The 16,626-nt window shown below is 42.8% G+C and overlaps 1 protein-coding gene across 4 annotated transcripts in view; it reads right to left on the bottom strand.

Moving 5' to 3' along the window:
• LOC111949887 (cell adhesion molecule 1) overlaps positions 1–16,626 on the bottom strand; it is a 179,865-nt gene that overhangs the window by 35,518 nt on the left and 127,721 nt on the right. For 2 of the 4 annotated variants that reach the window (XM_023967220.2, XM_023967222.2), the window contains exons 2-4: positions 12,013–12,033; positions 6,610–6,756; positions 1,255–1,407 (exon numbers count right to left, since the gene is read on the bottom strand). In XM_023967220.2, the coding sequence (XP_023822988.1) occupies positions 1,255–1,407; positions 6,610–6,756; positions 12,013–12,033 (321 nt within the window). The remainder of the gene's footprint in view (positions 1–1,254; positions 1,408–6,609; positions 6,757–12,012; positions 12,034–16,626) is intronic. The other 2 variants (XM_023967221.2, XM_023967223.2) reach the window with 2 other exon arrangements.

Raw genomic sequence — 16,626 nt, 5'->3', positions numbered from 1 at the left:
AGCTACAATAGTCATTTACAACATTAACAATGTCTACACTGTATTTCTGATAAATTTGATGTTATTTTAATCGAACATTTTTAGCTTTTCTTTCAAAAACAAGAACATTTCTAAGTGACCCCAAACTTTTGAACGGCAGTGTACTAGAACTAACTATTAGTAAACCTGCTACCATCATGCAGTACAGCAAACAGTTTAGCACTTACCTTGATATGGAAGAGTTCCAGTGTTGGATAGCCATAGTCAGCTAGCTAACATTGAATGCTTCTCTGTTTGAACCTGGTGTTTAAGTAGGCTAAACTAGCTAGCTGCATTCGCTAGCTAAGTAAGTGAAAGTAAAAAAAATATATATATACAGTACCTACTTAAGCAATAAGGCCCGAGGGGGTGTGGTATATGGCCAACATACCACGGCTAAGGGCTGTTCTTAAGCATGACGCAACGCGGAGTGCCTGGACACAGCCCTTAGCCGTGGTATATTGGCCATATATCACAAACCCCAGAGGTGCCTTATTGCTATTAAAAACGGGTTATATATATATATAGCTATGTCTCTCTCTCTCTCTCTCTTGCTTCACCTTAATTTTGGAAGAAATTAATTTGCTAAAAGCTGTTCAGCTATTGTCTTTCTCTCTCTTTGAGTCAACCACTCACCACATTGTATGCACTGCAGTGCTATCTAGCTGTAGTTTATGCTTTCAGTACTAGATTCATTCTCTGATCCTTTGATTGGGTGGACAACATGTCAGTTCATGCTGCAAGAGCTCTGATAGGTTGGAGGACGTCCTCCGGAAGTTGTCATAATTACTGTGAAAGTCTATGGAAGGGGTTGAAAACCATGAGCCTCCTAGTTTTTGTATTGAAGTCAATGTACCAGAGGAGGACATAAGCTAGCTGTACTCTGGCTACACCATGGTGCTACCCTACAGAGTGCTGCTGAAGCTACTGTAGACCTTCATTGCAAAACAGTGTGTTTTAATCAATTATTTGGTGACGTGAATATATGTAGTATAGTTTTATCTAAAAAGGATAACTTTTTTAATGTTTCACATAAAATAATAATACATGAAATTCACTGAGAAGGATGGTCCTCTCCTTCATCCTTTGAGGAGCCTCCACTAATATGGCACCATGTAATGTGCATATATAATATTTTGTGTACATACATAATCATTTGTGTGTGTACGTTATTTGTGTGTACATGCAGGCGTACATTCATGCATGTGAGTTTAGGCAAGTGTGTGTAAAACCTACCCAGCACAGTGATGTCTGCGTAGGCCTCCTGAGGAGGGTCTGTGTAGAGCTGGCACACATAGCGTCCCTCATCTGACAGTGACACGTTGGACAGAGACACCCGCAGCTCGTTGTCGGAGAAATTCACCAGCTGGAACCGGCTGTCCTTCAGGGCTGAGGAGATACAGACACCAGACAGACAGTCAGGATAGGGAGATACACACGTGTGTGTTTGTGTATGTGTGAGTGTGTGGTATGTGTGTGAGAGAGAGAAACAGAAAGAGAGAGAAATAGAGAGAAAGAAACAGAGCAAGAGAGAAAGAAACAGAGCGAGAGAGAGAGAGAACAAACAGAGAGAACAGAGAGAAATATTGAAATAGTACAGTATAATTATTTGGTCTGTATTCATATAGCTAGTAGTTATGCTGAAAAAAGCCTCCTAAATGGTAAAAAGCCTCAACATTACAACCCAGGTCCTAAAAAGAAAATTGAGTTTCAGAATGATTCATAAAAGTTGATTTATTAACAATTTCATCTCTCCAGTCTACAGAGCACTCCCAGGGCAGGAAAATAGGAGAAGTGCTCATGAAGACTCTAACAAGATGGGAAGTCAAAATGGTCTGCTGTTGGTCACGAATGAACGAATCGACCTCACATATTCTGGAAAAGGAAAAGTACTGTAACATACATAATCAATTATATCACGGTTCTGGGGTAGCAAGAACTAGAGGTCCATACTAAATAAAAAAGGTGCTGTTTTGAACTAAAATCTGTGTTTGGACTGGTGTGCCATAGAAGAGTAGTGTTAGTCGAGTTAGCTTTGAGTGTGGCAACCTAGCTTAACATCCTACATCTTACATTTAGCTATATTTTCAGAGTATTTTCCCTTTCAGTTAACCACCCACTTGAACACTTTTACATAAATGCCCCCAGATTGTTCCTTGGAGAGTGTAATGATGTTTTGACCTACTCATTCCTTATCAGGTCTTCTATAAGCGCAGAGCTAAAGAACTCTTACATGGGTGTGAGTGTCCGTTCCTGTCAGAGCTACATGCCACGCAACACATTGATCATTACAGAGGCCTTTGAGCATCTTCCTATACGAGACCTCATTTCCAATCCTGTCTCAATTTGAGGACTCTTTGGAAGTCTCTCCTCCAATGACAACAATGAGCCTCGTTATAGCTTTGAGAGCCAAAGGCCCTGCTAGGAAGGAAAAACTGCTCATTCCTAGAACCAGTGAATTTAGTTGACATGAAGCAGCTTGTTTATTGACAAATGATTACTCAAGTGTGTTGAAATTATAAAGAGGCTGTAGCCAACATCAGGGTTGCACTGTAAAACAGAGGGAAAATACAATCATACAATCAATAAGTAATGTTGAATCCTTACCCTCTACATCAACTGAAGGTGTAATGTACTGTATGTGACCTATAAAAGGTTGAGGATGACACCAACATGAATTGATAGTTGGTCACAAATAAGTATTTTGCTCCGTTAAGTGCGTTCTCGTTATGACTTCTCCTTTAAAATCGACTAGTTAGTGGTTTGTTTCCTTAGTCCCTAAGTATTGGCGCGCTGGACCAAATATATAAAGCAGAAAAACCTTGATATTGGGTCTCTAGCGTCAGGTTCAAGGACAGTGTTACTGTGTTAGTATTGCTGGGACTGTAACCTCCCAAGTGGTTGACAGTAAGTGGATTTGATAGCTCTGTTGAGCAACTCTATGGTATTTAAACCAAAAGAAGCAGAGAAGGAAAGCGAGTGTGTTTGCAATTTGTTGGGGGATGTGTAGCCCTACGGTAAATGTTCAGTATTATTTTCCTGGTAGAGTGTTTTGTGTAAGTGTCTGTATCTGTGTTTGTGTCTGTTGTTTTCCCTGTGTGACTGTGTGTCACGGTTGTTTTCCTCCTCATACACAAAGGAATTACTCTGTAGAAAGAGGCCCTGGTGACAGGTAACAATGCCACCAGTCAGAGGGGGGTCCCCACAGAACACAGCCTTCTGGGAGCCCAGCCCAGAATAGATCTGCTGCCCTGGGACTTACCAGGCTCCGTCTGCAGGGGTAAGGTTCAACCAGGAGCAGCAGTTAGACATGATCAGAGCTCTGACTCATTTCTGGTACTAACTTCAGCCAATTTACTGATACCCGCCTGCTTCTGTAATAACACTTGACTATCGCACTTCAGCCATTTTCCTGCCTGCCAGTGTGAGTTGGCTTTGAAATGTGATAAGTGAACTGTTCAAAGGGCGAACTGTTCAAGAGGTTGTGTGGAATATGAGACTAAATAGAGAAAAGACCGAAAAAATGTGAGGCCAGTGTGATAATGTTATAGGAGGAGCTCTTTAAAAACTGATTTGGTAGACCACACACCCTTCTGTTTGTGTTGCGTTCAAGGCTGTCACAAGTGTCATTGTGTTATCTTTATTTGAATCTCTCCTTTAACACGGTAAAACACATAAATTACATTAGCAAGACAAACATGACCGAGATGTACACTCAGCCTTCCATAACTTTCTGCCGTACAGTGAGAAATTAGAACGCCAATCTGGATGCTACTCAGCATTTTGGATTGTGATGAAATATGAAAACAAGAAGAATGTTTCTCATATCACCTTGAAGGCTGGCTCCAATCCAAGACACAAACAAGCAAAACTTAAGCAAACTCAGGTTGAACCCAGAGGAAGCCATATGCTCATGCATAAACATTGTCCTAATCTTATATTCTCTTTAGATTCCTAATCTAAGAGATTAACTGGAAATTGCTTGAATAAAAACTAGTAATAAATCAACTCAATGGCCAATGGACCATTAAGTCAAGGACAGAAACCATCCCATATACAGTTGTCGGAAGTTTACATACAATTTAGCCAAATACATTTAAACTCAGTTTTTCACAATTACTAACATTTAATCCGAGTACAAATTCCCTGTTTTAGGTCAGTTAGGATCACCACTTTATTTTAAGAATGTGAAATGTCAGAATAATAGTAGAGAGAATGATTTATTTCAGCTTTTATTTCGTTCATCACATTCCCAGTGGGTCAGAAGTTTACACACACTCAATTAGTATTTGGTAGCATTGCCTTTAAATTCTTTAACTTGGGTCAAACGTTTCGGGTAGCCTTCCACAAGCTTCCCACAATAAACTGGGTGAATTTTGGCCCATTCCTTCTGACAGAGCTGGTGTAACTGAGTCAGGTTTGTAGGCCTCCTTGCTCGCACGCGCTTTTTCAGTTCTGCCCACAAATTTTCCATACGATTGAGGTCAGGGCTTTGTGATGGCCACTCCAATACCTTGACTTTGTTGTCCTTAAGCCATTTTGCCACAACTTTGGAAGTATGCTTGGTGTCATTGTCCATTTTTCAAGACCCATTTGCGACCAAGCTTTAACTTCCTGACTGATGTCTTGAGATGTTGCTTCAATATATCCACATCATTTTTCTTCCTCGTGATGCCATCTATTTTGTGAAGTGCACCAGTCCCTCCTGCAGCAAAGCACCCCCACAAAATGATTCTACCACCCCCGTGCTTCACGGTTGGAATGGTGTTCTTCGGCTTGCAAGACTCCCCCTTTTTCCTCCAAACATAACGATGGTGTCACGTTCTGACCTTAGTTCCTTTGTTATGTCTTTATTTTAGTTTGGTCAGGGCGTGAGTTGGGGTGGGCATTCTATGTTGTTTCTCTATGTTTTGTTCTGTTGTTAGATTTCTATGTGTTGGGCCTAGTATGGTTCTCAATCAGAGGCATGTGTCAGTCGTTGTCTCTGATTGGGAGCCATATTTAGGTAGCCTGTTTTTCATTGTGTGTTGTGGGTGATTGTTTCCTGTTGTAGTGTTTGTTTCACATTTCAGGACTGTTTCAGTTTTCGGTATTATTCACTTTGTTATTTTGTATTTTTCAGTGTTCAGTTTTAATAAATTAAAATGGACACTTACCACACTGCGTATTGGTCCGATCCTTGCTACTCCTCAGATGAAGAGGACGAGAACCGTTACAGATGGTCATTATGGCCAAACAGTTCTATTTTTATTTCATCAGACCAGAGGACATTTCTCCAAAAAGTACGATCTTTGTCCCCATGTGCAGTTGCAAACCGTAGTCTGAATTTTTATGGCGGTTTGGAGTAATGGCTTCTTCCTTGCTGAGCAGCCTTTCAGGTTCTGTCGATATAGGACCCATTTTACTGTGGATATAGATACTTTTGTACCTGTTTCCTCAAGCATCTTCACAAGGTCCTTTGCTGTTGTTCTGGGATTGATTTGCACTTTTCGCACCAAAGTACATTAATCTCTAGGAGACAGAACGCGTCTCCTTCCTGAGTGGAATGATGGCTGTGTGGTCCCATGGTGTTTATACTTGCATACTATTGTTTGTACAGATGAACGTGGTACCTTCAAGCGTTTGGAAATTGCTCCCAAGGATGAACCATACTTGTGAAGGTCTACAATTTATTTTCTGAGGTCTTGGCTGATTTCTTTTGATTTTCCCATGATTTCAAGCAAAGAGGCACTGAGTTTGGAGGTAGGCCTTGAAATACAGGCCTTGAAATACATCCACATGATGTCAATTAGCCTATAAGAAGCTTCTAAAGCCATGACATCATTTTCTGGAATTTTCCAAGCTGTTTAAAGGCACAGTCAACTTAGTGTATGTGAACTTCTGACCCACTGGAATTGTGATACAGTGAATTATAAGTGAAATAATGTGTCTGTAAACAATGTTGGAAAAATTACTTGTGTCATGCACAAAGTAGATGTCCTAACCGACTTGCCAAAACTATAGTTTGTTAACAAGAAATGTGTGGAGTGGTTGAAAAACAAGTTGTAAGGACTCCAACCTAAGGGTATGTAAACTTCCAACTTCAACTGTATATCAGTATTATAATCTAGCCTTTGAAATATGATGCCATCACCAATAGCATCATATTTGATGAGTTGCCATAAACTGCCAAAACCTTAAAGAGTGATTCCTTTTACTAGAAGAGGCCCTGTATGGTACTTGAAATGAGACCCTGAGATATGGTTCATGAGTGAGATAAACTGTATGTCCTCTGTTGAGAATGTGTCTAATGAGATAGTCTGTATAATGGTAGAGTGTCCAGTGAAGCAGCACCATAGAGTTAGGACTTAGAACACTAGAATGCATTTGTGTTAATTAGCTAGCAAGACAGTTTTAGAGGAATGATTCCATTTTTCAAATTAAAGGAGAAGTTTGCATCACCTATGCCTCTACTGCAATTCATTCCAAATAAACCGGTTTTGGGTTTCTCACTGACTAAGATGGCTACCATTTTCACCCCATTATGGAACTTTGAGGGTTTATGACATAACCCTCTAGTAATTTAATAGGATCTCTATGAGAAGCACTTACGTCTGACGTCTCTGAAGTAGATGGTCTGTCTGTTGGGGTTGAGGAGCTGGATGACTGAGTCATCATTGTTCTTCACCCTGCAGCTGATGGTCGCCATCTCCCCCTCGATCACTGACACATTATCAGTCCCCAGGTTCTGACCTTCAACTGGACAGACAGATGGACAAGAGGAGGTGTGAAACCCATGAAAGGTCTAGAATTACTGCCATTCTGCTTTTATTTCGTAGTGTTTTTTTATTTATTATTGTCTAGTGTTGATTATTTTTGGATTGAGACACACAAAAACACGTAACAGCATAGGTACCATAACAGACCACGACATTGAACACCATAATACTACATCACACCCACAGAGATGTGAACACAGCCTGACCGCTATAGACGTATGTTGGCTGTACTTGCAGTCACATTCCTAATCCTCCTAATACAATAGAAGGGCCCAGTGCACTGGTTGGCGTTATTGATCTCTCAGCTCAGAGTGGGTCCTGTGACTCTCTGCCAGATGGGTTGTAAGCACTACCTCTCACACACACAGAGGGAAATGGAGGGAGAGAGAGAGAGAAAGAGAGAGAGTTAGGGGGAGGGAGAGAGAAAGAGAGAGAGAGAGAGAGAGAGGGAAAGAAAGGAGACAGGGAAGAATGGAGAGAGCCAGATGAAGAGAGGGAAGGTGGAAGAGAGAGAGGGAAGCCGAGAGAGAGAGAGAGAGAGAGAGAGAGAGAGAGAGAGAGAGAGAGAGAGAGAGAGAGAGAGAGAGACAGACAGACAGACATAGCTGAATTATAGCTCTCCATCTGAGTCTGTGAGCACAGGGCTTTAGTCTCCATCTCTTAGGAATCACAGCCTTGTCAGCCACTCAGTCAGCCACTGACTGAGTATATCCACACCTGTGCCTGCCTACATGGTCATTATTTTCACAGAACTCTGCCCTCTTCATTAAAGCCTGAAACCAAGCATCCATTTGGTTTTGACAAAAGAGAGAGAGAGAGAGAGACAGACAGACAGACATAGCTGAATTATAGCTCTCCATCTGAGTCTGTGAGCACAGGGCTTTAGTCTCCATCTCTTAGGAATCACAGCCTTGTCAGCCACTCAGTCAGCCACTGACTGAGTATATCCACACCTGTGCCTGCCTACATGGTCATTATTTTCACAGAACTCTGCCCTCTTCATTAAAGCCTGAAACCAAGCATCCATTTGGTTTTGACAAAGAAAAAAGGTTTGTTTTCAGCCTTCCAGGTGAGGGAGGGGGTAAATCAAAAGTCACCTTGTGCTATATTTATCCGGCAGGAGCCAAAAGGCATAAAAAGAAGAATGGAGAATGCTTTTAAACGCCTTGGATTAGCACCAGGAGAGGAACAAGACTCCCAGCAATAGCCCGAAGAAACATCCATAGCACATTTGCATGCCTGAGTTGTCAGACACCTCCAAACCAGGCTGACATTTACAAAGTGGAAAAAAAGCACCTGCCTTTTCAGATAGTGATAATGGGAATAGACAGCCAAACTAACAGGATTCAAATGAGCTGAGAGAATGCAGCGAGCAGCAAGAAATGAACCTCCTGTGGAGAAATACACCTCAGACCTGTCTGTAGCAATGAACTTTCCATTTCATTCGACAACACAGATATTGGTTCATCAAGTGATGACTGAAAATTGACATTGATATTGAGCAGAGCAGAGTACAGTACATTCTGTACTAAATAGGTAGCATCTTGAGGTATTTGAGTGTTATCTTATTGTAAGGAAAGACTTGCTTTAATTGAAGTGTGCTGTTTTTAAACTGTCTTAATTGAGTATCTGTGATGTTTGAGGAATCCATCTGTTTTATCATTAGAAAAGCTTCTGTTTTCAACTACCTCTGAAGTGTGAATGTATAGTGGACTACTAGAGCACACACACTCAATTAGTATTTGAGCAAAAATACTTGGTTGATAATTAACTCCTTATAACACAATAAAATGAATGTTTATTAAGTGTGCTCCAATGTTGGAATATGGAAGTGTGTAATTAATTTGAGTGTGTCTGACTGAAACCTGAAAGGCAGCTCTGACATATTTATAGTAAGTAGGCCTACCCCAGCAGAGGAGCCCACAGTATGTTTTGAAGTCTGTTTTGATTTCAGTTTTGTTAAAGTAATATAGCTGGCAGTCAAAACAGCAACATGAAGGAGCCTCAAAGCTAGGTTATTCTGGAAGATGACTTCTAGTGAAAATATCCATAAGGTTTCAGCAGCCCTTAGCAGGGTTGGGTCCTCTCCAATATCCCTGGCTCATCTCCAATTCAAAACACACATAAATAACGGAGCTGTGATTAGCAATCCCATCAAAGGGAAAACAGGCCACTTTACGGAACATGGAGGGGTTTTTGCAATTCTAGTAAACATTTTCAATTGCCTCAGCATCCTGGTCATGATTGGGTACAAATGAGGAGAGGCAGTCATTAATTCCTGGTGGCGGGAGAGGGAGAGAGAGGTGGGCTGAGACAAGGCAGGGCGCAGATGACTGGTTGATAAATTCACACTCCTTCCAGCAGCTGTCTTGGAGTGCGCCGCTCCAGTATTGCCACACATGGCCGCCCTCCTGTTCTTCCATCAGAACACACTGAATGACACAGTCAAAGATAATTAATTACAGGGCCTTCAAAGGTCTGCGAACTCAACGCTGGGATGTTACATCAGCGGTCTGACATGGGCCCCATCAACAAGCAGCTCATAATGCAAGACACCGAGAAGAAACCCTGACGCTAACTTTTAGAAGTTGGGAGAAATTAAGTTCCTCTCTTCATTCCTTCCCAGATGTTAAGAAAAGGCACCTTTTGATTCAAATTCCTTTTTTCTTTGAACTTCTCTCTCTCTCTCTCTCTCTCTCTTTGAATTTTTTCATCAAAAGACATGAAAGGGGCAGTGGAAAGCAGGACAGCGCCAGGCCCCTGATTCCTCTCCACTGAGTCACCGATGTCTGAAGCGGCCCTGTCCTTTTCAAAGAGGAACCAGCTATCCAGCCGGAGCTACTTATCTGACAGGCCGGTCGGACCAAGCTATCTTTCCAGCCAGAGATAGCTAGGTGCGGCCGGCCAGATAGCTAGGTTAAGTTCACAGACCTTTGAAGGCCCTGCAATTAGCTATCTGGCTGGCCGGAACTACCTAGATATCTGGCCGGCTGGACCTAGCTATCTGGCCAGTCGGCCGACCAGACCTATCTGGCCGAACCTACAAAATATATACAAAGTATGTGGACACCCCTTCAAATGAGTGGATTTGGCTATTTCAGCCACCCCCGCTGCTAACAGGTTTATAAAATCGACCACACAGCCATGCAATCTCCATAGACAAACATTGGCAGTATAATGGACTTATTGAAAAGCTCATTGACTTTCAACGTGGCACCGTCATAGGATGCCACCTTTCCAACAAGACAGTTCGTTAAATTTCTGCCCCGCTAGAGCTGCCCCAGTCAACTGTAAGTGCTGTTATTGTGAAGTGGAAACGTCTAGGAGCAACAATGACTCAGCCACGAAGTGACAGGCCACACAAATTCACCGAATAGGACAACCGAGTGCTGAAGCGTGTAGCGCATAAAAATCTTCTGCCCTCAGTTGCAACACTACTGAGTTCCAAACTGTCTTTGGCAGCAACGTCAGCACAAGAACTGTTCATCGGGAGATTCATGAAATGGGTTTCCATGACCGACCAGCTGCACACAAGCCTAAGATCACCATGCACAATGCCAAACATCGGCTGGAGTGGTGTAAAGCTCGCCCCCATTGGACTCTAGAGCAGTGGAAACGCGTTCTCTGGAGTGATGAATCACACTTCACCATCTGGCAGTCCGACAGACTAATCTGGGTTTGGGGGATGCTAGGAGAACGCTATCTGCCACAATGCATAGTGCCAACTGTAAAGTTTGGTGGAGGAGGAATAATGGTCTGGGGCTGTTTTTCATGGTTCGGGCTAGGACCCTTAGTTCCAGTGAAGGGAAATCTTAACGCTACAGCATACAATGACATTCCAGATGATTCTGTGCTTCCAACTTGTGGCAACAGTTTGGGGGAAGACTCTTTCCTGTTTCAGCATGACAATGTCCCCGTGCACAAAGCGAGGTCCATAAAGAAATGGTGTGTCGAGATCGATGTGGAAGAACTTGACTGGCCTGCACAGGGCCCTGACCTCAACCCCATCGAACACCTTTGGGATGAATTGTAACGCTGACTGTGAGCCAGGTTTAACCTCCCAGCATCAGTGCCCGACCTCACTAATGCTCTTGTGGCTGAATGGAAGCAAGACCCCGCAGCAATGTTTCAACATCTTGTGGAAAGCCTTCCCAGAAGAGTGGAGGCTTTTTAGCAGCTACGGTGGGACCAATTCCATAAATTCCCGTGATTTAGGAATGAGATGTACAACGAGCAAGTGTCCACATACACTACATTACCAAAAGTATCTGGCCGGCCGGACCTAGCTATCTAGCCGACCGGATCTATCTTACCGCATTAAGACTGAACATGGCTCTCTTTCTCACGCTCCTATTCTCTGCCCCTTGAGATACATACATGTCCAGCTCATTCATTAAGCCCTGCTCTCTAAGAAGGGAAGCTCTTTCAAGGACATCTGTAAGTAAAAAGCCATAATATCATTGGACATTATTAGACCTTCACTGTTTCAAGGCTTCTCTGCATCGTAGCAGGATTTCTAACGTTTTAGGCCTTCTAATGTAATCTCTTTTATCTCTGAAAACAATCTCTCACTCAAGTTTCATCATGTTTCTGATGTGATGTCAGATGTCTGATGCTGCTTTGACAAGGCTTTATCTGAATAGAGATGTACAGAGAAAAGCATCTCTCCTGTACTCTATTATCCTATGCAGATTGTGCCATGTTCACTGCAGATCAATGTTGGGGACTGCTCAATCTCATGTTCCACTGTACTGGCAGGTTAGAGGCTCTTTGTGCTTGATGTGTCTTCCTAAGTGTGATAGAGAGACAAGGGTAGCTTCTAGCCTATAGTAGTGTTAGACATGGGCTTTCACAATATAGAATGTTCACCTTCGGTTTAGTGTAGGCTACCATAGTCACTTTGTACATACAATTCATGTGTCAACCAATAGAAAACTACATATAGGCAACAATATAATGCACATATGGTAAACATAATGACAGTAGCCAATAACAACAGGGAATGTAGAATGTACTCTGCCACCATCTGACATAGTCTTATTTGAAACAGTCTCTATTCACACGACTGTAGCTGTGCTATACAAATACAATCAAATTGGCAGTAGATTGACATATGATTGTAGACATTGCACAGCACATGAACACATAACTCAATGCTTTACACAAATCAATAAGAGCAGGGTGAGCAAATGCATCAGACATCGTCAGACGAACATTAGAGGAAAATCAAAAGTACCTGACAAGGTCTCAGCGGCTCCTGTTGCAGCAGTAGAGAAGGAAAGAAGGAAGACAGACACATTGTAAGCAGAGGCTCATATTCATGATAAGACAGACACATTGTAAGCAGAGGCCCATATTCATGATAAGACGGACACATTGTAAGCAAAGGCTCATATTCATGATAAGACAGACACATTGTAAGCAGAGGCCCATATTCATGATAAGACAGACACCTTGTAAGCAAAGGCTCATATTCATGATAAGACAGACACATTGTAAGCAGAGGCCCATATTCATGATAAGACGGACACCTTGTAAGCAGAGGCCCATATTCATGATAAGACGGACACATTGTAAGCAGAGGCCCATATTCATTTATAATTCACACAGAAGGTAACTCTGTCAAAACTCATCTCATTTTGGATGAGTCATAATCCATTGGTTTTAGTGCTTCCTCTCTTATATTTTAGAGGCTGGCATAAATCCCAAAAGCGTGTTGACCAAAAATTCCAATACCGAAGATTCCAATATACAGTACTTTCCTGAAAGTGATTGAGTATTTGAGAGTGTATAGCTTTACAACACCGTATCTTTTATAACCACTGTAAAGTTTCAGTCAATTTGGGGGCTATTAATATGGAGCAGCTCGGGGGTAGATAGTTAGCTATCTGTGGACTTTGTTTTTCCCAGCCTCTCTCTGTTTGAGATTCCTGCCAGCCCATGGCTGGAGCAGCCTCTGCCTAGTGAAGGTCCCCTGAGAGCCCTGGGGCACACCAGAATTTGCCCGCTTGGAACAGTGGCCAGTCGCCCGAGACTGGCATCTCACACCAGCTGGTCATGGGAGACTGTCATTTTCTCTACGGCACCACCCTGGGCATCCTGGACTCACAGCACCGCTCTAAGTGGTAAGCCTATTACGCAGGCTAACATCTAATTGGACCACCTCGTGAAGAGCAAGCAGGCACACACTAGTCTTCTTGCCTGAGTTATCATCTTTGACCTAACCTGAATGGAAGGCATTTCCTTGTTATGCTTTCTCAGCCTTGTATGAATCCTCACAGGAGACAAATCACAAACCAGCACAAACCAGCACATAATATAGGTACATCTCAGATTATAAATCATATAGAAAGTCTGTATTTCTGTTATAGTATGAGGAGTAAGGATGTAATATATATCAATTTTCTCAGCCTAGTTCAAAACTGTATTAATAGGGCAAAGTGTACAGCCACAGATAAGACTTATAAATAGCCGCCTGCGCCCCCTGCTACCGAACCTACCCTCCCCTGTACCTGGAGCACATTAGGCAGGAGTTATGAGGTGCCAGCCAGGCTGTGATTAGATGTCATGGCTGTCGCTCTGCTTAGACAGCACTGATAGACAGATTTCAGGGGAAATGCGTGTGATGCTATTCCCTGCAAGTGGCGGCCTCCACTGCAATCTGTCAATCATAGAGGATGAGGCCAGACAGGCCCACCGTCCTCCAAATAAAGCCTGTCCTTGTCTGGGTCTGCTCTCCTACTCTCCTAACCCATATTCCTTAGACTTCTGGTATTTTATTGTACTTCGACAGAATCTGCAAACGTCTGATATGCCAGTGTATGAATAAGAATGACAGTCAATGAGTGTTCTTTGTAGTGTATTACCTGACAGATAGTAGAATCTACAAACTATCTGATCATTAGATAATATGTTCATGCTTTTAGACAATACTAGCAGTGTACAGCGGACTGTCATCTGGGTGAATCCACAGAGCTGCAGTACACTCTGTGAGCCAGACTGATATCTCTGCAGACGGTCTCTCTCTGTGAATGTGGAGGAGAGCAACCTCTCTTTCCAGGCTGCTGGGTAATAGCAGTTGGGGAAAGGTAACATACCCTCTCTATGCTGGCATGGTGTCATTAAATGTATGGGCCTCCTTTGAGGAAACATTTTTCCTTCTTATTTCCGGCCACGTTATCCGTGTGTGTGTTCAAACCGCATGTGTGGCGACAGCAGGAGGAGGATGCTGGGGTGCTGTGCGGCCCAGGCAGTCTCCTCTCCTCTAGCGTGTGTGTGTGTGCGTGAGTGAGTGTGTGTCCCACTGTGCTTTCATTTAATTAAAAGGTTGGGTGGAGGGATGCAGACCTTTTTCTTAAAAGAAATTTGATGGAAAAGCCTGTACCTGCTGAGTAGACCCAAGGAACACAGATTGGCTGCTGTGGTCATCATTTTCCAAACAGCAAGCCATTAGATGGTTTAAGACCTTTTCTCAGAAGTCTGAACACTGTCCAGATACCTTCTGTGACCTCTAGGATTGGTGTCCTAGCCAGTGTCTAACCACAACAACTGCTCACACGCTCCTGTGTTTACTTCTAGGGGTGGACGTTCTACAAATAAACAGCTAGAAACAATTGAAATACTGTACATTAAATCTGGGATTTGAAAGTCATTACTGTAGTAATCACTCACACTCCTGCTGAGTTCATTTCATCTTTGTCTCAGCCTCAAGTCAAATACCATAATATACACTGAGTGTACAAAACATTATGGACACCTGCTCTTTCTATGACATAGACTGACCAGGTAAATCCAGGTGAAATCTATGATCCCTTATTGATGTAATTTATTAAATCCACTGGAATCAGTGTAGATAAAGGGGAGGAGACAGGTTAAAAATATTTTTAAGCCATGAGACAATTGAGACATGGATTGTGTATGTGTGCCATTCAGAGGGTGAATGGGCAAGACAAAATATTTAGGTGCTTTTGAACAGGTTATGGTAGCAGGTACCAGGCGCACCGGTTTGTGTCAAGAACTGCAACACTGCAGTTTCCCGTGTGTATCAAGAATGGTCCACCATCCAAAGGACATACAGCCAACTTGATACAACTGCGGGAAGCATTGTAGTCAACATGGGCCAGCATCCCTGTGGAACGCTTTCGACACCTTATAGAGTCCATGCCCTGATGAATTGAGGCTGTTCTGAGGGCAAAAGGGGGGGTGCAACTCAATATGAGGAAGGTGTTCTTAATGTTTTGTACACTCAATGTAGTCCACTGTGCAATCACTGGACAAAATGTGACACGCCAGCTATCTGTATAGTTGCCTGCAGCAGAGCGCTTTAGAGGGAGGTGTCAGGAGCAGCTACAGCTCAACAGAGAGAGCTGCTCTGTACTCCCACCGTTTTGTCAGATATGGCTTAATGCAGGTATCTGATTGCCTGTGGAATATCTGTGAAAACACTTACCTATCGCACCACAGGGAATGCTCAGGCTAATTCCTCTCCATGGCAGACAGTAACATGTTAATCAAGTGGGCTTACCAGGAACACATCTACAGGCTGTTCCATCATACTGTAGTCAAAGGGGATTATGTATGTATCCCCACATAAACAGTTTCCTGATGGCCAGAGGAGGTTTAACTGCACCTTATTCATGGTACATACAAAAAGACACTGGAGCTCAGCCGTGACAACCTCTCACTGGATATGCCTGATTTCATGCTCTGAATATTAATATGGGCCTTTAGCAACCCCTGAGCACAAGCACATAAGCACACACACACACACACGTATGCATGCACACACACACTCACACACATGTATGCACGCACGCACGCACGTACACACACACACGCGTGCACATGCCAGCAGATGTGTGCACACACACACACACACAGTTGAAGCCTGGCACATTAGAGATAACTAACTAACAATTCACAGATAACTAACTAACAATTCACAGATAACTAACTAACAATTCAGAGGGATTGAACAGTATTCTCCCATGGTGAGTTCACAGTGTGAGTTTCTGGTATTCAAGGTCTAGTTGGTAAGGAGGCTGAAGTATGTGAGGATCTGAATATTGTATCATGTTTGTCTGAAAACAATACATGTTAATAAGCTCTTCAATCAGAACTTTAAGTCCTCTCTGTAACACAAAAGTAATATCTTCATTCTGAGAGCAGAAATAACAGAAAATATAGAAGCTGAAAGAGAACTCTGCCATTGCCTGTCTCAGGTTGTGGTTGTGTTAGAGATACACGCCTCTGACTGGATGCCTAGCAGCCCCGCCAACTGCCATCTCTCACTCTAAAACATGTCACATATACAAAGCTTTCTCTGCAAGTTGTACATGCCTGTACTGTATATCTGTACAGAATACTGGGCTCCTTTATTAATAAAAAATGAACGAAGAAACCAACAAATCAACAAACTATCGCTATGTCACCATGACACTTGAGAGTCACTGGTGTTTGACACAGCAAAATATAAATGACCACATAACACCACTTCCCCCCCAAGAAAACAATCCAACAAGAAGAAGGAACCGAAGCCATTATCCAACTACAGTGACACCTCAGCCTTCCACAGTCATCCAAAATAGATTTAAAGGGGTTCAAAGGTCTTGGAAAAACAACCAATATCAGTATAAGCATGATTCTGCATTGTGTTATGCTAGCACGAATGGTTGGCACGAATGGTTGGCACGAATAGTTGGCACGAATGGTTGGGTAAGCACTGACTTCAAGGCTGCCGTTACAATACGCAATGTATGCATCCACACACCACATGGCTTTATAGAGAAACAGATCATAGTGAATGCTTAACCCCCCGGCTGTGAGACACACCACATCTTATTCACCATGT

Source organism: Salvelinus sp. IW2-2015, linkage group LG22 (assembly GCF_002910315.2).
Source record: "Salvelinus sp. IW2-2015 linkage group LG22, ASM291031v2, whole genome shotgun sequence".
In the NCBI taxonomy this organism is placed as follows: Eukaryota; Metazoa; Chordata; class Actinopteri; order Salmoniformes; family Salmonidae; genus Salvelinus; species Salvelinus sp. IW2-2015.
The sequence above is the reverse complement of the archived record's forward strand: the minus strand, read 5'-3'. Positions and strand labels throughout refer to the sequence as shown.